The sequence below is a fragment of the Sinohyriopsis cumingii genome, chromosome 9, assembly GCF_028554795.1.
Source record: "Sinohyriopsis cumingii isolate HCF-2022 chromosome 9, ASM2855479v2, whole genome shotgun sequence".
In the NCBI taxonomy this organism is placed as follows: Eukaryota; Metazoa; Mollusca; class Bivalvia; order Unionida; family Unionidae; genus Sinohyriopsis; species Sinohyriopsis cumingii.
Genome location: NC_142969.1, coordinates 92393468 through 92416177, shown reverse-complemented (window position 1 = coordinate 92416177; position 22710 = coordinate 92393468). Strand labels below are relative to the sequence as shown.

General features: G+C 36.0%; 1 protein-coding gene across 3 annotated transcripts in view; it reads left to right on the top strand.

The window, feature by feature from the left end:
• Window positions 1-22710, top strand: part of LOC149792244 (palmitoyltransferase ZDHHC14-like) — a 91851-nt gene that overhangs the window by 25462 nt on the left and 43679 nt on the right. For all 3 annotated transcript variants that reach the window (XM_089970775.1, XM_089970777.1, XM_089970776.1), the window contains exons 4-5: window positions 10769-10906; window positions 19353-19401. In XM_089970775.1, the coding sequence (XP_089826901.1) occupies window positions 10769-10906; window positions 19353-19401 (187 nt within the window). The remainder of the gene's footprint in view (window positions 1-10768; window positions 10907-19352; window positions 19402-22710) is intronic.

The following is a 22710-nucleotide window of genomic DNA, read 5'->3' as shown; positions in this document are numbered from 1 at the left end:
AGCCCTTTGCCTAACAGTATATAGTCATTATCAGTTAATATTCTACGTGAGAGGTTTAAAACTGTTTCTTTACCTCTCTTAATTTGTTTTCTTCGCTTTGTTTCTTTTTTCCACTGTCTTCTACTTTTGAAACTGGAACCTCCTATTATTTTGTCTTGTGATGTCGTCTCTATAAGACCTTGTAAAATCTTTACCAGGTTTGTCAGTGTCTTTCTCATGGTCACTGTTTCTGATTCCCCCCGTTTTACGGCTTCTGCTTATGTCTTAGCAATATCATAGTAATATTTCAACCTTCAATACTTATCAACCCAACATCTGTTGCTTCTTTAAAATTCGTTTACATAAATTATTTAGCATAAAACTGTAAAACTCCTGAAAATTTTAAGCCAGTGTATCCTTTTCTGATACGAGTGTAGAAAGGACTCGGCTGTGGAATCTATCAACTCTTTACATTGGAGATACAGTAAAACCTGTCTTGAGAGACCTCTGCTATGAGAGACCACCTGTTTTGAGAGACCAAGATCTCCATGCACAGATTTACTGATTATATAGTCTTATTATCTGTTATGAGAGACCACTTGTCTTGAGAGACCAATAGTTTTTGGCAGAAGAGGTGGTCTTTCAAGACAGGTTCCACTGTATTATTTTTGAATTGTTAGTGAAAACAATTAAGTGCATAAAATATGTTTTGTCACAATTTTCAACAATAACTTCATAAAACAATAAATGGTTGGTAGTCTGGGAAAAGCTTTAAATATCATTCTAACATAATACATATTACATTACTTTCAGGAATCTTTTGCATTGTTCTTTATCTTTCAGCATGATTAACTTTATTGGCTGATTGCATATTTCTCCATAGCAATAAAGTCTCATGAAGAAATCAAAATAAAAAATGTGATTTTGAGTTTTTATTCTTTACCCTTGTGGGTGTGTGTGACTTATTCTTCCATTCTTAATTTCATTTGGTTTGTTTTTTCCTTCATCGTGAAGTAAACAAGGTTTCAATTGTCGTCAGAATCTAAATCTCATTCCTATTGTCATTGAGATTGATTGCAATAATTTGATTGCCTATGGTAAGCATCCAGTGAAACTGACCATGTGTAGTACTTGCAGACCTCTTGATTGTACTTTCCCATTGACCTCAGTTTTATTGGTTGATCCATATTTTCTGTACCGTTACTCTTCTTGAACGAAATGAATGAAAAATAATTTTCGTCCACCTTTTACTCAAAAAAGTACATGTACCAAACACATTAAAACAATTATGCCCATTCAAACAATTATTTCATCAATTTACATCTATAGCAATGGATAGTTTGATTATTCTGCATTGACATCACATTTAGCAGTTAAAAAAGAGCATAAATCTAGGAAGGTAAGGCAGTCATTCATTTTGGGCAAGGTAGTCATTAAATTTGGGCAAGGCAGCCATTCATTTTGGGCAAGGCAGTCATTCATTTTGGGCAGTGAAGTCATTAAATTTGGGCTTGTTGGTCATTTAATTTGGGCAAGGCAATCATTAAATTGGGGCAAGGTTGTCATTCAGTTTGGGTTATGCCACTCTGCTATTAGCTAAATTTTTTGCTTGTTCAGTATTAATACATGTACTTTTTATTAGCCCCGGCCAAGTCATACCAAAGACTTACAAAAATGGTACTAACAGCTGCCTTGCTAGGCACTCAGCATTAAGAAGTTAGTGTTAGGACTGGTCAGCCTGGTGTCAGGATAATGTGACTGGGTGGGACATCATGCTAAATGTCTGCGGCATGATGCCCCAGTGCTAGACATCATTATAAACTGCCACACTGCAGACATAATAGCGATGTGACAGAAAAATTGTTAAAGCTATGTTAAAAATCCTAATCACACACACACACACACTTTTTATTAGATGCATAAGCACAATTGTTTCTCTTTTATAACTTTTTTTTTAAACTAATGGAAGCCAACAAAATTGTAAAAGCATCAGTTATTTTTTTTATATAAATCCTGCAAAGTCAGTAGTTTTCTATTATGACACAATTTTGTCTTCTGTTTTTCACAAACATGCAAACAGGCAGATACATGTATTTGGTTGCACATGTATTACTGTTGATGAGTTTATATTAATTAGTTCTAGTGTGTGTATTGCAATATCTGAATATAAATCTGTCCATAGTCTCTCTCTCACATTTACATGGAATGTCTACTTTTTAAGAGAACAAACCTTTAACTGAAATCAGGCTGATTCATTTCTGTTAGTATTTTTATCCAGCTGATATGGCACTGAAAGACAGCTCAAACTACGTTTATTGATTATGCACAATCTGGTCTGGAACACAGCATGATGTACTTCATGTCATGACATTACATACCTGTTGTGTCTGTACATTTGTCTGTGAGCGTTTCCTCTCTCACTACTGTAAATGTCTTGTGTTATTTGGTATGTACCATCACCAGACTTTCTTGGATAGCTTGCTCTTGGGCAAAGAAGAAGCCAATTAGCTGAGAGAAGAAAAATCGATTCTGCACAAAAATGTAGTTCTTGATCATGTACCTTCATCAAAGTTTGGATGACTTGCACACTGGTTAAAAAAGTTATTGATTTTAGGGTTTATGCAATATGGCATTAATAATATAAGAACTTCAGCATTTAAAAAAACGTATTTTGCTTGATAACTTCAGTTCTAAACCTCATAACCTTTACCAAAGTCTTTAGAGGATTTGAACTTGGAGTTCGAAAGAAATCTGTCGATTCTGTCATAGGTCAAAGTCATGGTACCAGTAAGTCTGACAAGAAAATAAATGTTTTTGTACAGTAACTTTACATCAAGACTGCATACCTTAACCACACATCCAGGTTACTGAGACACATTGGTCAATAATAATATCAAGAGAACCATATACTAGTTCTACAGAAAGGACAGATCAGCATGCAACAGCTGTATAATGTACCAGTCTAGGGCATTTTGTTAAAAAAGAAATATGAGGGAGAATGATGGTAAGTTGTGCCATGGATAGATTATGCACAGCAAGCAACAAAACATTCAGCTAATTTAAGTACTGGTAAATTCGTGTGGGAATTTATCAGTGTATTGGGCAGGAGGCTGGTTGGACATTTCATTGAACGGTACAAGATGCGTATAATATGCAATTTATAATGGAAGGAGAGGAGAAAGCAAGTTTCAGTTTCGCAGATCATGAGAAACATTGTCAGGTCTCTCCATTAAACAATTCTTTGCTTTTGCTATCATTGCATGTCATATTTCTTTTCTGTCTTTAATCTTTTGCAAAATTTCTATGTACAAAATTAGATTAATTAAAAATTGTATGTTTAAAAAAATATTAATTACTTGGTACATAATGATTTTTGTTGCTGTAATCCAGATGTTTCAATACTCTTTTCTTATTACGTTTTACTCTCAACCTTAATGAGAATCCAATTAGTCATACTGTAATTGCATATGATTAGATGGCTTGCCAATATTTTTAACCATGTCACAAGTCATTTTCTAGAAAATTGTGTAGGAGGAAAGATTCCAAGTCTTGCATAAGACCATTGATCGATTTATACCAGAATGTTCAGTCTTCCATCAGCTCTTGTTGGGAATATGAGATCTAATGTATTGGGAGGCATTTTGGCAGAAAACTAATTGATTTGCAAAGGCTAGGCAACAAGTACACTTGTACCTACCAGTACTAAATGTACACTGCACAAATCCATATCTGCCATTGCTTAATGTTTCATCAGATCAGGGTCATTGCAGTTTGTTAGGAATAATCAGTAGTACAGTCAACATAAACCCTATTCTGCAAGTGTATTATGCCACTTATACTGTGGTATATTCGGTAGTTTCAGTTGTTGGCTGGGTTCGGAGTCTAGTTTCAGATGATACTTATTGTTTTTACAAAGTGGACCATATATATCTCATGACAAACCTATGCTTGATGCTAATCCCACCTATATTTTTTCAGCAATTTCGCAAATATTTACTAATTATATGTTTTGCTTGATAACAAGCCCACCCCAACCAAAACCTTTTGACAAATATATTGTGTCATTGAAGAAATACACAGTGTGTCATCATACACTGCAGATCCTTATTGGATAAATAAGATAATATGAATTCCTTATTTCAGACTACATAGTCCATACATCTGAATTACAGTATAAAATAAAAGGATTTTTAACATGAAAGATCACATGTATTTTATGTACAAAATATACAGACGCATCTACCACTACAGACTGCTGTGTTAAGAATAAAATTAAGTAAGACAATTTAAAGAGTAATTCGTTTCGTATGCTAGAATTTAAAGAAATGTCTTAGTTCCTCAGAGGTTTCAAGATACAATTCTTACTATTGTCAGCATTGAAAACATATTTTCTCATTACATGTACTTCTTCAATAAACTACATTCAATTCTAGATGTATTTTTAAAATAAAACCAATTAGGCATCTGACAGGCTCATAACCCAGAACAAAAATAAAAGAAAAAATTCAAGCTACCGCTTATTCAATATACATGTAATTCACACATTCTTGATGTTTAAGGATTATTTAGCCAAGTACTAAATTTTGAGCACGCTAAGTGACAAGTACATGTAGCAACAGGTAGGTTGTGCGGGTAATGGTCGTTTATTGCTTGATTAGTATAATGAAATCTTGTTAATAAAATCCCATAACATTGATGAACAAATTCCATTTAATCAGAAATATATGGACCATTTTTTATGGCTATATATGCCTCTTGAATTATTGATATGAAAATGTCACTAAATATTGATCAAGAAGTGAGCAGACTTGTGACATTTAGCCACAAAACACAAATCAGAAATTAAAACCCTAACAGTAGTAGCTAAATTGTAGAGAAATGGAAACAGTATAGAAATTTGAGGCGCCTGAAAAAGTGGTCACTATGGACAGGTTTGATATATATATTTCATTTCTTCATTTACTGATCCACTGGCCTAGTGGTTAGAGCATCTGCCTTGGCTGTGGGAGGTCGTGGGTTCAATCCCTGGCCGAGTCATACCAAAGACTTACAAAAATGGTACAAACAGCTGCCTCGCTTGGTGCTCAGCATTAAGAGGTTATTGTTAGGACTGGTCTGCTTGGTGTCAGGATAATGTGGCTGGGTGGGACATCATGCAACATGTCTGCGACATGATGTCCCAGTGCTAGACATCACTATAAACTGTCACACTGCAGATACCATATTGATATGACTGAATTTTTTTTAAAGCTACGTTAAAAATTCAAATCACACAACACACACTTCTTCATCTAGATCTTGTTGTTATTTGCTTTACACGTTTTTAGGCACTCATCAAATCCCTCCCCAGGCTACATTTATAAGACATGTATTTGAAACAGGAATTATCTGTACACTCACCTTGAAAATCTCTCTTCATACATGATTTGTACTAACAGCCTCGGGGCCCCGAGTGGCCGAGTGGTCTAAAGCGCTCTTCATTACGGATCACTGCCATCTCACCTCTGTCTGCGGCGGTTCGAGTCTAAGATTCAGCCAATGTGGGTATGTGAGAAAGCTTGCCAGTAGCTTCTCGTGGGTCGGTGGTTCTTTCCGGGGTTTTCTCTGGTTCTTCCTCCACCATTAATACTGGCCGCCATGTATAGCCTATCATGTGCTGCAAAATGGCGTTAAACCCCACAACAACAACAACAACAACAACAACAACAACTAACAGCCTCTATAAACAGGATAGACCCCCCCCTTTTTTTATAGAACATTTTGAAAAAGAAAAAAAAATAGGAAAAAAAACACCAGGCAAATGCAACAAGAAACCAGCGATGTGAAAATCAACCAGGACCGTTCCCGAGCTCTCCCTCCCAATAATGACAGCCAACCATTCAACTGCAAGGGACATTTATGGACCCACAGATTGAGGCCAAACTATCAGGGTTCCTTGAACCCATAAAAGCCTGGGGGAGGTGGCACCATTCCCTTTCCCAGGAACAACTAACAGGCTGCGGTGCAGTCAGAAAAAAAGTGGCACATGCACAATTGTGCGCATGCCACTATAATTAAACTCAACAACAACAACAATCTGTGCACTCCCCTCATCAGGCATTGTAGATGGAGCTGAGGTCGTAATGAAGAATATCTCTTAATTAACGAAAATGTGACCTTGAGCTTCATTCCTGTTTTTCCTTGGTTGCATTATGGATCCCAAACTGTCATTGTCATAAATTCACCTTCATGCATATTGCCAACTCGATGTAGATGGAGTTCAGGTTACAAAGATTAAATAGTGATGCAGTAACAAATGTAGAGTAGACAGGAGTTTAAGCTACATGGGTTTCACAGTGATATACAAATGTAGATGAAGTTCAGGTTACATTGATTACGTACTAACACAGATGTCAATGACAGTTCATGTTACAATGCATCAAGAAATGTACTTGGAATTTATGTTGCAAGGATTACATCTAACACATGGACAGATGTAAATTCAGTTCAGGTTACAAAGTTACAGAAAACTGCAGATAGAGTTCAGATTGCAAGGGTTACATATCAATGCATGGACAGATGTAAATTAAATTAGGTTACTAAGATTACATAATGACACACAGAAAGCTGCAGATAGATTTCAGGATACACTAATTATATATACATGTATATCAATGTGTGGACAGATGTAGATATAGTTCAGGTTACAGTGATTACAAAGAAATGCCTGGACAGATGTAGATAGAGTTCAGGTTACAGTGATTACAAAGAAATGCCTGGACAGATGTAGATAGAGTTCAGGTTACAGTGATTACAAAGAAATGCCTGGACAGATGTAGATAGAGTTCAGGTTACAGTGATTACAAAGAAATGCCTGGACAGATGTAGATAGAGTTCAGGTTACAGTGATTACAAAGAAATGTCTGGACAGATGTAGATATAGTTCAGGTTACAGTGATTACAAAGAAATGCCTGGACAGATGTAGATAGAGTTCAGGTTACAGTGATTACAAAGAAATGCCTGGACAGATGTAGATTGAGTTCAGGTTACAGTGATTACAAAGAAATACCAGGACAGATGTAGATTGAGTTCAGGTTACAGTGATTACAAAGAAATGCCTGGACAGATGTAGATTGAGTTCAGGTTACAGTGATTACAAAGAAATGCCTGGACAGATGTAGATTGAGTTCAAGGTACATGTACAAAGATTGCATAGTTGGACACAAAAAGTTGTAGAGTTTTGGATACAAGGATAACGTTGTGGCACACAAAATGTTGCAGATTTCAGGACACAAGGATTACGTATCAATGCATGGACAGATGTAGATTGAGTTCAGGTAGCAAGGATTAAATATCAGTACATGGACAGATGTAGATTGAATTCAGGTTACAATGATTACATAATGACAAACAGAAGGTTGCCAGTGGATTTCAGGTTGCATTTAGGACTGTAACAAAACAATGCAATAACATATGTAGATTGAGGTAGGTTACTATGATTACATCACATAGTATGGACAGATGTAGATAGAGATCAGGTTTCAAAGATTAGGTGGTGGCACACAGAAAGTTACAGATAGAGTTCAGATTACAAGGATTACATAACAATGCGGGGGCCCTGAGTGGCCAAGTGGTCTAAAGTGCTCTCCATTACAGATCACTGCCATCTCACCTCTGGCTGCATGGGTTCAATTTGAGGATTCGGCCAATGTGGGTATGTGAGAAAGCTTGATTGTAGCTTCTCGTGGGTCGGTGGTTCTTTCCGGGGTTTTCCCAGGTTCTTCCTCCACCATTAATACTAGCTGCCATGCATAGCCTATCATGTGCTGAAAAATGGTGTTAAACCCAACAACAACATTACAATACATGGACAGATATAAATTGAACTCGAGTAACAAGGATTACATCTCAGTGTATGGACAGATGTTGATTGAGTTCAGGTTACAAGGATTAAATATAAATGCATGGAGAGATGTATATAGAGTTAAGGTGCAAGGATTACATAGCAATGCATGGACAGATATAGATGAGTTCATGTTAGAAGGATTACATAATTGCATATGGAAAGTTGCATATAGAGTTCAGGTTGCAATGATTAAATAGCAATGCATGCATGGAGATATGAAAACAGAGTTCAGGTAGAAGGATTACATATCAGTGCTTGGACTGATGTAGAATGAGTTTTTCAGGTTAGAAAGAGTACATAGCAATGCTTGGACAGATGTAGATTGAGTTTGTGTTTGAAGGATTACTTATTGACACATGGATGGACATGACTTATTGTATCTAGTAAAGTTTGGATTATTTTCTGTCTCTTTTTCCTCCAGGATTTTTCTGTTGATCACAGAATTATTTCATTTTATGTTTAATTGTACATTTCTGAGGTTTTTATTGCATATATTTCCTTGAATAATTGACATAACCTAAAAAATTATATTTATAAGGAGTTTTAATACAAATATGTGCATCTATGTAATAGTTCTTATCTTTTTCAGTTTTCTAACTCCTGTCATTATAATTAGGTTATCTTTGGTTGACAAGATCTGTTGCTACAGTTCTTAGACACTTACAAAGTCCATAAAAGAATACAAGATAAGCACAGTGCTACATACATCTTCCTGTTAGCATCTTTAAAATATGCAATATCTTGACAAAAAGAAAATGAATAGTTCTGTTGGAAAGATGATCCAGAAATTAAGTTGTTGATTAAATGAACAGACAATGATTACATGCAGATAAATGTTCAAATTTCCAGTTTGTTCTTTTTATGGATATTAATCTTCATAGGGAAATTTGAATTGCTTTGGTGATTTTAAGGATTGCATCTGCCAGTTTAGTTCATGAAATCTGTGTTGCATTTGTAATATATGAGTATTCCTTGTATTCAGTAATTGATAACTTTGCAAAAGTTTTGGCTTTTGAAGCTCCAACATCGGCCAAACCCAGGAGACAGCAAATCTGAATTAGCTATTGGAACTCCATCATCTGCCAAGACCAGGAGAGCTTATCAATTGATCAATGCACAGCTTACCCAGTTAAGGGTTATCCTTGAATGTTATAAATGCATTAGAACTCTAGACATTTAATTTAGTCATAAAATAAATGTAGGATATTTTCATTTCTCCTCTGCCTTTGTTAAGTTTAAGATGCCCCCCACCCCCAAAGTTGTAATTTTTTGCTGTCATTAATGTCTTAAATAGCAGGGCTGTTCAGGGTTTCATTTTAAACCTTATTCTTGGACTTAAGTGCACTGTCCAAAACTTTAAAGGTAAAATAAGGAATTGTTTGTCTTGCCGAGAACAAGGCAAGACGTGGCTTTGAAGATGTTGCCCAGCAGTGGCATCATGATTAACTAGGTGCAGAAGTACAAGCCCATAATTGCTTGTTTAAAACTGCCTATTTCATAATTATTAGAAATTTAATATATATCTGCTGTGAAGTACATATGTTGGATATTGCACAAGTAAATGAGGACAGTTCATGTAGATACATCCCTTAGGCATAATATTGACAATTTGAGGCTGTAGATACAAAAACAATCTTTCTCAAATATGTATTGCATGGAAAATAGTGAATATTGACAGGTACAATTGTTAGAATATTTATTTCATGGAAAAAAGTGAATACGTACAAATATAACAGTTCAAATATTTATTTCATGAAAAAAGTGAATATTGAGAGGTACAAGTGTTTGAAAGCATTGGCCAAAAAATATTATGACATTAGCAATTTCCTTTTTATGAGTTTTCTGTGATTCACTCACTACTGCTCCTAAACTATTGGATGATTACCATGAAACTTAACATGTACATTCATCCTATGGTATAGTTTGTTCTAAAGGAAAAATCAGACATCCAGTATGACTGTCACTGTTGCCATCTTGAAAATCTTGTCATTATTTCTTTAGAATGGATGGTCATATTAGCATGGGATTTTAGCTAAAAGACTTTCATTATATCTAGTTAGTATTAATGAAATTGGTGCTGCTTGGGTGTCTTGTTATGACTGTTCTTGAATGAACAGTCATATCAAAATTGAATTTTCACATAAAGACACCTTATTATGTCTAGTTGGTCATAAATGAAAACGTTAACAATCTAATCTCCAATACGACTGTTTCAATGACTATCTTGAAAATCATATTTTCACTATCTGTCCAGCATATCAACATTGTGATTTTTTTTACCAAAAGACTACTTGAGATGTCTAGTTGGTCATAAACAGAAATGGTGTGTTGTTGTTGTGGGGTTTAATGCAATTTTTCAGCACACGATAGGCTGTACATGGTGGCCAGTATTAATGGTGGAGGGAAATACCCAGGAAAACCCCAGAAAGAACCACTAACCCACGAGAAGCAACTGGCAAGCTTTCTCACATAATCACATTGGCTGAATCCGAGGCTCAAACTTATGCAGACAGAGGTGAGATGGCAGTTATCCGTAACGGAGAGCGCTTTAGACCACTCGGTCACTCGGGGCCCCAGAAACGGTATGAATCTGATAACCAGTATGGCCACCATGGCAGCAGTCCATAAACTCTTGCTGTTAGGCTTGTAGATGTAAATTAGAACTTATTCTGTGGATGTCAGGCTTATAGATTAATATAATTCAGAACTTTTCTGTGGATGTTTGGTTTGTAGATTTATGTAATTCAGAACTTTTCTGTGGATGTCGGGCTTGTAGATTTATGTACTGCAATAGTGTTTTGCTGTGTTTTCATGAATGTTATGTTTGAAGATCTAGAAATTTATGTTAGAAATCATGTTTATTAATAAATGTAATAATCAACCTTTCTTTCTTTCTTTTGCAGAGAGGTTTGACCATCACTGTCCCTGGGTGGGGAACTGTGTGGGAAAGAGGAATTACCGTTATTTTTATCTGTTTATACTGTCATTGTCCATTTTGTGTATCTACATATTTGCCTGTGTTTTAACTCATCTTATATTACGTAAGTAGAACTTTTTATTTCTTAGTAAAGATATCTCCCTTAGTGTTGTCCCTAATGTTAGTTGGGGATGATGCTGGTTTCCTGTCAAGGCATTTGGGTGGTTAAAGCCTCATCAGAGGGTACCCTTTCATAAGGGAGTTCTTTTGTATATACAGTGGAACCTCGTTAATCCGGACTCCCTTTATCCGGAAACCTTGCTATCTGGACATAATTCAACGGGAATGGAAGTCCTAAACGTTAATTTGCTCCGTTAATCCGCGTTCCGGATCCGGAAATCAAAATCGGGGACCAAAGTGTAAAATTACATTAAAACTTGTCTCGATAATCCGGAAATAATCTGTCCAAAAATAAGAAAATTCGAAAAATCATATGTGAAAATACAATCAGAAGAATAATACATAAAACACAGTAGTGAAGCCCTTGAGAATCTATGGCCGCTATCAGTAACTAAGTAGCGTGATCATATTGTAACCAGCGATTGTATAAACAATGTCTGTTTTAGCTAGTCGCTGACGGGGGTGTTAATAATTAAATAAACACACTGGGATCAAATCGTCCACGCTTTTTGACATAACATATGGTAAATAAATTAAAAGTGTCATTAAGCCTCTTTGTTGTTTACCAATTGTATGTAACAATCACAGTTTATTGTTTGCTGTGCAAATACAGTTGACATTTTTAAGCTGTGGACAGTATAGGGCTTCATTTTCAAATAAAATGGGGACGTCAATCATTAGCAGCTGTAAAATACGACTTATAAAAATGACTGCATTTTATTAGTTTACCATTACGCATTTAACTGGGAGATAAGAGTTTGTATTCGTTGTACTTTTTACATATATTATGGCGACACCATCAAGCAAGCGCAGACGAGTAGAGATACCGGCCAGCTTAAAAAAGAAGATTTGCCAGCACAAAGAAGATCACCCAAAAGCTACAATTCAAGATATACGCCAGCATATTATAGCTTACTATTCCTTAGACATTGGCAAATCGACAGGTGTGGACATTATAAAAAACAAGGACAAATGGTTGTCCGTACCTGCCGACTCAGCAGACCTAACCTGCGCTCGCCATGCCAAATATCAACAAATCGATGATGCCGTATTCATGTGGTTCTCAGACATGTCAGCCCACCACGCCGCCATCAATATCCAGTACATTACATTTAAAGCTAGCATATACATGTACATATATACGGTGTGATGATATCGTAAAATAAAAAATGTGCATGATCCAATTATCCGGAAAACTCGTTAATCCGGACATATTCGCTGGGAACAAATGTGTCTGGATTAACGAGGCTCCACTGTATTCAACTGGAGTATTAAAGATGATATTAGCATATCAAACTAAAAAGGTTAATGATGCATTGATTTTAAAATGCATATTAAACTGTATCATATTTTATGTATTATAAGTTACATAGATTTAAGATGGGGCAGGTCCCAATGAAGACATGATGCAGCTGAGAGGTCAGTTAACAGCATCCTCCTAAAACAAGCATGGGACATCACTGTCTTGTTTATATGCATTATTATGGGACATCACTATCTTGTTTAAATGCATTATTATGGTTTAAGTCAATACTATATTATTTGAAGAATCAAAACTAAAATTGTTCAGTACAGATTTATTAAGTTGTCTATTATATGAGTGATTAATGTGAGTGTATTATAGGAGTGATTGATGTGAGTGTATTATAGGAGTGATTAATGTGAGTGTATTATAGGAGTGATTAATGTGAGTATTATATGAGTGATTAATGTGAATATTATATGAGTGATTAATGTGAGTATTATATGAGTGATTAATGTGAGTATTATATGAGTGATTAATGTATTATAGGAGTGATTAATGTGAGTGTATTATAGGAGTGATTAATGTGAGTGTATTATAGGAGTGATTAATGTGAGTGTATTATAGGAGTGATTAATGTGAGTGTATTATAGGAGTGATTAATATGAGTAAATGTGAGTAATATGAGTATTTATAGGTTACTGCATTTGTATCTGCTTTACTTCATTCAGAAACATTTAAACAGCCACAATGTAAAGCACCTACTACGCGAGTGTACATGACTTGTTTACAAATCAAAAGTGCTGGCGTCTGCGTCCATTGTTAGTTTACAATAGAATAGTTCCTTTATGTACGTGAATGCAATATGAAGGTGTGCAAATTGTAAAATACTGGATGATTCTGACAATGTAAAGTTACCAGAGAAAAAAATGAGCATATAATAATATATGTGTATTATATGAATATGAGTGTATGAGCATGTAGTATGATTGTATAGTATGAGTATTATGAGTGTATAGTATGAGTATATATGTTAGTGTATTATATAAGTATATTTTATGAGTGTATTATATGAATATAATATGAGTTTATGTACATATAGTATGATTCTATATTACAAGTATTAAATGAAAGATAACACGTATATATATATTAGTGTATTATATGAGTGTATTATTTGAGTATAATATGAGTATGAGTGTAGTATGATTGTGTAGTATGAGTATTATATGAATATATATATAAGTGTATATTAATTTACCTTTTGGAAGGTTAACTGATATTTAGCCAAATTGTTCCTAATGAAAATAAAGTATTAGGTCTACTGGTCGTATACCAAAGATCATTTTGGATGGTCTGTTGCCTGTAGTCTGTTCTCTGTCCATCTGTTGTCACAAGCTTGTTTGTTAACACTATTCCTACTAAGCTACTTGGATGATTGACATAATGCTTTGAACTCACATTCGTTCAGACTGCATTTTCTTGTTCTATTGGTCATGAAGCAAAATAGTTTATGGGATGTTCTCTCATTCAAATTTATCTCTCTTTGTAAACTACTTGGAAGATGGCCTTCAAACACACATTCATTCAATGGTCTAAATGAAAATGGTGCTGCTCTGATGTCCAGTATGGCCACCATAGCATCCATTTTGAAAATCTTGTTATTGCTACCCCGGAATGGATGGTCACATCATCGGGGGAGGAGGGGTTTCACTAAAAGACTCTTATGATGTCTAGTTGATTCTAAATGAAATGATGCCAATCTGATAACCAATACGACCACCATGACAGCCATGTTGCTTTCTTCTCCTGTATAGAAAGTAGTGTTGACATGAGGTTTTCACTAGAACACTTGTAATGTTTAGTTGGTCATAAACCAAAATGGTGCCACTTGGATGCTTAATATGACCACCACAGTGGCCATCTTGAAAATCTTGTTATTGCTAGACTTCCTGAACAGATGGTCGTTTAAGTGTGGTGTTTTGATTAAATGGGATAAGGTCTGATTGGTCCTAAACAAAAATGGTGTTTTTTTTTTAGACATCCAATATGGCCACCACAGTGGCCATCTTGAAAATGTTTCTACTACTACTCCTGATTTAATTTTTATATCACCATGGGGTTTTCACTGAATGACCTTTCTTGGTGTCTAGTTGGTTTTAAATGACAATGTTTGCTTATCTGACTTCCAATATGACTGCCACAATGGTCCTCTTGAAATTCTTCTTATAGCTGCATATCCTAGAAGGCTAATCATATTGCTATTGTGTTTTCATCAAAAGACTTCTTATCAGATCTTGTTGGTCCTAAGTGGAAAGTGACTGTTTTATCTGTTTTCTCTCATGTATATTAGCATGTTGATACATGAATGTGATTTTTCTGCCAAAGGCATTGTGTCTAAGCTTTTGATAATCAGGTACACGGGTAGGGGTAATTGGTGCGGTGGGTGTGGTAGAATCATTAAAACATTGCTGCAGGTGTGACATTGTTCTGTGGAACGCTTGTTTTTAATCCTTTCTGTTTCATGGCATACATTACTAGAACCTGGAGGAATACATATATACAAGTTTAAGTGGTTGTGTTGAATCATATTTATCTCAGACTTGTTATAATGGCTAACTGAATCTGTGAATATTAAATTGGATTGGACAAGCCTAAAAGTGAGTCATGTATTGGGCTTGATTGCCAGGCAGAATTCTGGGGCATATTGGAATTTGATCCAGAATCAATACTACTGTTAGACGGTGAATCAACAAAGTTTGCAGAGTGCTTTAATTCTGGTGTAAATTGTTTTTGTTACCTTTATTTTCCAAGAAGTTGTTTGGTACTAACTTTATGAATAGTTGGTTATGGGCCATGCTTTCAGACTTGTTGAGGTTCTCTTATATATTGATCAGTCAGAAGTATTGATTACGATGTAAACTTGACCTTTCATTTTGTGGAAATCAGCCAGTTGTCTGTTGCAACATTAATTATTTAGATCTTTCTGATACACTGTTTGAAAAACTTTTTTTCTTAATACAAGACAAATGAGTGAAGAAAAGGAAAATTTGTTCTTTGTAAATCAGAACATTTTTTGGAGGTTGGATTTAAATTTTATATTAAGTATATTCCCTTTTAAGTTGAATCCAACTACAAATTGCATTATCTGTCATCACATAATGTGGCTGCTGATATGGGTCCATGCAGATTATTAAGAGTAATTAGTAGAACAAACATCGTCGACCATGATGTGCTGGCACATTACATGACAGCAGATCAGGGTCGATGCTGTTTGCATTATGCCTTGACATATGCATTTGTATATGGTACTTCATCAAATGGAATAATAATAAGTGTTCATGGAAAGTAAAACTTCTAATACAGGTCCAACTGTGGCACAAGAACTGATAACAGCATAATCTTGTAAAAAGCATGCATCCAGTTGTAAATAAATCCAAATCTGCTAGTACATAATGTCCTCTACATTCAGTAAACCTGTATACAGCTACCATCTCACTTAAAAGTCCAACATTGAGATGGCTATTTACATGTAATACTGTTTGGGCTGAATGTTTGTTACATTTCTTGTTCAGTATAACATATTACCTAGACATGTGTATACATGTTGTTGGAGTGGGCTTAAGCACATGATAGGCTATACATACGGGCCAGTGTAAGCTGTAGAGAAAGAACCCAGGAAAACTCTGGTAAGAACCCTGACCAACAGGAAGCTACAAACAAGCTTTCTCACATACCTACATGGTCTGAACCCTAGACGCTGAAACCCACATGGACAGAAGTGAGATGACATTGATTGGTGAAGGCTAGAGCATTAGACCACTCTGCTATCATAGGCCCCTCACTTGTATACATCCTGTATTCTGAATTTGTAGGGGCTTTGTCATTAATGTTTATGATGAGATGTTTTAAATTTGACAATGCATTAGATTCAGAATCATGCAAAAGAGGAACAATCAAAGTTCAGTTATAGATTTAGATAGCTGTGCCCAAAATTTGTTGTTAGGATTTTAGTCTTTTGAATTTCTCTTTTTGTTTTGATAGGAACTTTGTGTTTTCCTTGCAGTAAACTCTGCTTTTTATATAAATGTTCAAAGCTGGATGAGATCAGTTTTCATGTGTCCAAAGATTTATATAAGAAATAATATTCCGTGATTGCTGTAAACTATGAATATGAAAGAAGTGATTCGTCTGAAATAGCTTGGTGGGCAAATTAAGACCACCTTGCACACAAACTCCATCTGAAGTAGTCTGGTTGGATAATTAAGACCATACCCACCCCAACCTCACCAACTGAAGTAGCCTGATGGGCTAATTAAGACTAATTTCCACCCCGAACCTCACCAACTGAAGTAGCCTGATGGGCAAATTAAGACTAATTTCCACCCTGATCTCACCAACTGAAGTAGCCTGATGGGCTAATTAAGACTAATTTCCACCCCGAACCTCACCAACTGAAGTAGCCTGATGGGCTGATTAAGACTAATTTCCACCCCGAACCTCACCAACTGAAGTAGCCTGATGGGCTGATTAAGACTAATTTCCACCCCGACCTCACCAGATAAGAAACATATATCCATGGTTTTGACATGATGAAAATATTTACAGAAACTCTGATACTCATAAAAAATGATTCACAGTACATATAATTTCTTTTCAAAACCACGTCTTTGAAGTAAAAATCTGTGTTTCTTCGACCCATTTAAGAGGTCTTTTTCCCTTGTCCTTAAAGTGGCTGCCAAAAGCAAGCTTGACTTTTATTGTTCATTATTAAAAGGATGGTGTACACTTTACGCATATCTGTATCATTGTGTTTAATCATCCAAAATGTCATTTGTCTGCCCGACTTTTATTCCCAGCACTGATATACTAAAAATCAATACGTGACTGATTTAGTGCATTTGTGGGGAATTGCACATTAAAAATTTCACTGACTGCTATATTGTCGTCAGTTATCGCCATGCCACTGTTACTTGTCATTCTATATTTTTTTAATAGTGGAGACCATGGTAGCTTAGTTGGTTGAGTGTCAGACTCATAATCCAAGGGTAGTGGGTTAGATACATGCCCAGACCATCTTGGGTTATCAGTTAGTAAAGTGTCAGACTAATAATCCAAAGGTAGTGGGTTAGAAACCTGCCCAGGCCATCTTGGGTTATCTGTCTTGGGAGGCACTTAACTCCCATTTCTTGAGTTTGATATAGCCAATGATATAATAAAGGTGCTGTTAAAGTTGTCAAAAACAAACTCTTTGAGGTTGTGTATGTATGCATGTGTCAGGCTGTGTGTATTTTTGTGTCTGACTAAGTATGCATGCATGTTTCAGGCAGTGCATACTTGTATTGTGTCAGACTGAGTATGCATGCATGTGTCAGGCAGTGTGTACTTGTATGTGTCAGACCGAGTATGCATGCATGTGTCAGGCAGTGTGTACTTGTATGTCAGACTGGGTATGCATGCATAAGACTGTTTGTACTTGCATGTGTCAGATTAAGTATGCATGCATGTGTCCCGGGTTCTTCCTCCACCATTAATACTGGCCGCCATGTATAGCCTATTGCATGCTTAAAAATGGCATTAAACACAACAACAACAACAACAACTATGCATGCATGTGTCAGGCTGAGTACTTGTGTATGTCATACTCTGTATACTTGTATGTTTCAGTCTGTGTGTGAATCTATTTGCTAGGATCTGTCTGTATCTTTGTATGTGTCAGCCTGTGTATGCTTGTATGTGTCAGACTGCTTTTATGTGTCATACTCTGTATACTTGTATGCTTCAGACTGTGTACTTGTATGTGTCAGGTTGTGTAAGCTTGTTCATGTATGTGTCAGGCTGTGTGTGTATACATGTGTCAGACTGAACAGGAATGCATTTTGTAAGGCTTGTATATGTCAGACTGCTTGTATGTGTCAGGCTGTGTATGCTTGTGTGTCATACTTTTATACTATCTTGGGTAGTCCAACATGTGTTCTTCTGTTTAAGCTATCTGAGCAAATTGTTGTGATCATGACTTTTGTAATGCACCCATTGCTAATAGCTCATGTTTGCTTTGTTTAACGGTTTCAAACAATACACAGGACTTGCTTAACAACTATATAAAGCAGTGCAAAATTAGAAAACAATGGTCCAATTTTAAATTTACGGGGATACCAAGAAAATTGATATGCCTTGTTTTTAATGATATTGCAGTTGGAACAAAACAATATTATTTTGGGAACCGATTCAGAAATGAGTTAGGTTAAATTGAATCTATCATACTTTTCTTGCAAACTGATGCTGGAGATCCCTAAATTGAATTGCAGTTATGATGCCTGCAATCTGACATATTATTTGAATGGTTCCAAATTTTACTGTGTCATGTTGGACAGTTTGAAAGGTATGTGAGGGTGACCGATACTAGGTCATTGTTGGACAGGTTAAGTGACATGTAAGGATGGCCTATATTGGGTCATGTCAGACAGGATGATTGGCATGCAGTGGTGGCCGATACTAGGTCATATCAGACTGGTTGGGAGGCATGTAAGGGTGTCTATACTTGGTCATATCAGACAGGTTAATTGACATCCAGTGGTGGTTGATACTAGGTCATGTTGAGCAGGTAAGAGACATGTACAGGTGGACGATTTTGGATTATGTGGACAGGTTAAGAGAACATGTATGAATGGCCAATACTGGATTATGTTGGATAGGATAAGAGACAGGTGGCTGATACTGGGTCATGTCCGACAGGTTGAGAAGCATGTGAGGGTGGCACACATTGGATCATATCGGAAAGGTTGAGAGGCATGTCAGAGTGACCCATGGTTTGCATGGGACAGGTTGAGAGGTTGGCCCACTAGCTTAAGCCGAATGTTTTCTAAATTAAAATCCTGCTTCATTAAAAGAATTTGATACATTGTTCTATTCCTGTTCATCAATGTAAAGAGGCATATAGTGTTACCCATCTCATTTTCTTTTGTGTATCCATATCTCTATTATCCACTTAAGTTTGACATTTAGGTCATTGTGAATGGGCATTCATCTTACATTAACACATGTCTAGTTACTGATTTCCTAGTTTCAGTAAATTTAATATGCATTATTGATTGTTAAAGTTTGGATTGGAAATGGTTTGTATATAACTGTTTCTATTTCATTTCAGGTTCCCAGAAAGATAATTTCCTCCATGCCATGAGAGATTCACCAGCAAGATATCCTTTTTGGCCATTTCACTGCCTTGCATTGTCAGTGATTTTCTTTGAGCAGTTTTATAATCTACTGTACATACACAAAATCACAGAAGTAAATGTTTTGTTCTGAGTCAGCATCAAGTATAAGTTTGATATGGCATGGAGATACTGCATGACTGTCATGCAGAAACTGGGTATAATATGGCATAGGGATTATGTATCGCCATAATGGCAACACTGGATTTTGTGTGTGGCATAGGGATACTGTATGGTCATAATGCCAAGTCTGGGTTTTGTGTGTGGCATAGGGGTACTGTTTGGCCATAATGCAACGACCAGGTTTGGTATGGCATACAAATACTTAATGGCATGATGCCAAGACCAGATTTGATATGGCATAGGGATACTGCATGATCATGCTGAGACTGGGTTTGGTATGGCATAGGGATACTAAATGACCATAATGCCAAAACCAGGTTCACTATGGCATAGGGATACTGCATGATTATGCTGTGACTGGGTTTTGTGTGGCATAGGGATACTGCATGACCATCATACTAAGACCAGGTTTGGTATGACATAGGGAGACTGCATGGCATTATGCCAAGACCAGGTTTTGTATGGCATAGGGATACTACATAACATCATGCCAAAACCAGGTTTGATATGGTGTAGGGATACTGCATGGTCATCATGCAGGAATTCATGTACCATATCAAAGGAGTTCTTTTGTCTGACTCTGAAAAAAAACATGAGAAAAGTTGTTTATTTGTTACATAGCCCATTTATTCAAAGCCAACTGGAATTTATGAAAGTTGCAATAGGTCGAATAATATTGAGTGCAGATGTCTGTGAAAACACCTAAATAGTTTTAGTCTGATTGTGTGATATGATTTAGTACTTGTATCAAACACCAGAACAGCTATGTTGTGCTTTTTGAGCATAAAGTTTTAACATGCAAACCAAGCACCAGAACAACCATGTTATGTCAAGTGGGTATGTAATAAAGATTAAACACCCATATCAAACACCAGACAAAACCATGTTAGGTCAAGTGGGTATGTAATAAAGATTAAACACCCATATCAGACACCAGACAAAGCCATGTTAGGTCAAGTGGGTAAATAATAAAGATTAACCCTTTACCTCATAGAGCATAGTGACAAAGTGCAGTTCGCTATACATAGAACACAGGTTACCTAGTCGACCGCATACGCATAGCTTGCCTGTGAACTATTAAGCAATGTAGTGTATGTTACGTTTAACAGCAATTTTAACCATTTTACATTTTTGGTACACATCTATTACATGTGGAACAATTTAAGAGTAAAGTCCGATTGTTATAGCTGTGTAATTATTTATCACGGAAGAATTTGTTATGTGCTTTAAAATCTGGAGAGAATTCGTTCACCGTCATGTCAGTGAGGCCGTGTGACCAACCGTAGAGCTGCCATTTCTCATACTCGAAATTTACAAGTTTTTCATATGTGTCTACATCACTAAGTCATCTAAATTTGATAATTTATAAAAACTAATTGCAGCCTATATCAATATCAGAGCCTTTACCTAGGTTATTGAATATTTCATAGTTGTGATTATAATCATGAAAACTTCGTAAGTACTGAACGAAATCCGCGACCGCCATTTTGGAGAGTGGAGATTACGACCCAGTTACTTTAAATAGCAGATATCGACCAGTACATAAACAGTGACCACGTGATCTGACGTAATTGTCATTCACAGAAATGAATGTAGTATCTAATAAGGGGTTTTCCCCGAAGGTGGCGCTACGAAAACCGGCTTAAAATGGCCGTTGTTTACAGCAGACGTAAAAAGGCGCTTCTATGGGACTTTTGTAGAAGCGTCAAAGTCGCTTCGATGCGACTTTTGTAGAGGCGTCCAAAGACGGTTGTATGAGGTAAAGGGTTAAACACCCATATCAAACACCAGAGCAAGCAGCTTAGATCAGATAGGTATGTAATAAACTCCCATATAGAACACCATACAAAGCCATCTTAGGTCAAATAGGTATGTAATAAACACCCATATTGAATACTAGACAAAGCCATCTTAGATCAAATAAGTATGTAATAAACACCCATATAGAACACAAGACAAAGCCATCTTAGATCAAATAGGTATGTAATAAACACCCATATAGAACACAAAGACAAAGCCATCTTAGATAAATAGGTATGTAATAAATACCCATATAAAACACCAGACAAATCCATGTTAGATCAAATGGGTATGTAAAAAAGAATAAACACCAATATTGAACACCAGACAAATCCATATTAGATCAAATGGGTACGTAAAAAAGAATAAACACCCATATTGAACACCAGACAAAACCATATTAAATCAAATGGGTATGTAATCAAGAATAAACACCCATATTGAACACCAGACAAAACCATGTTAGATCAAATGGGTATGTAATAAAGTATGAGTAGATGGGACTTAGACCTTTCATTTAGGGGAGATGATATAAACTTAGGTGGACAATGTTTTGTGCCTTTAACCAGTTGGTATCCTTTACAACCATGCTCATTCCCACCCACAATGGACAAATGATAAACCCTCTAGTTTGCTTATTATGTAGAGTAATATGTATTCTTTAATTGTCATTTGTTACATAATGAAACTTGTGAAGGACTAACCAGGACAAAAAAATACTTAAAGCATACACAGGAATGGTTGCTAAATTAAATATATCAAAAATCTGATTATGTAACTAGAGTTTTAAAAATATTTTTAATATGAAATCTTATGAAAGATGCTAATAAATCATTTTGGTAGTCATCATCAACCTAAGTTAAGTTACACTACTTGGTAAAGTCTTATGTGGTTTGACTTCCATTTCTCAGATTCCTGGGTAAGGTCTTATGTGGTTTGACTTCCATTTCTCAGATTCCTGGGTAAGGTCTTATTGGTTTGACTTCCATTTCTTAGATTCTTGAGTAAGGTCTTCGGTGGTTTGACTTCCTTTTCTTTGAAACCTAATCTGCTAATATTCCCAGAGTCATGTGTTTGCATATCCAGGTCATTGTATATACTGATCCATTTTGATCTTTTTCTTGAAAAACAGCAACAGAATCCCTACTAAACTGCCAGTAGTCTTGTAGTCTTGTTTAACTGTACGTCTGTGTTTTGTCATTAACTCACTAATGTCAAGAGATTTTTCTCATTTTTACTTAAGATTCAAGTAGATGAGAAAGTTTTCTTGTGACAGCTCTCTCCCATTTTAACATACCTTGTTTTAGTGCAGTTCTGGATATAATGCAGTTCTGCTTTGGACCCAGTGACCAAATTCATACCAATGTATAA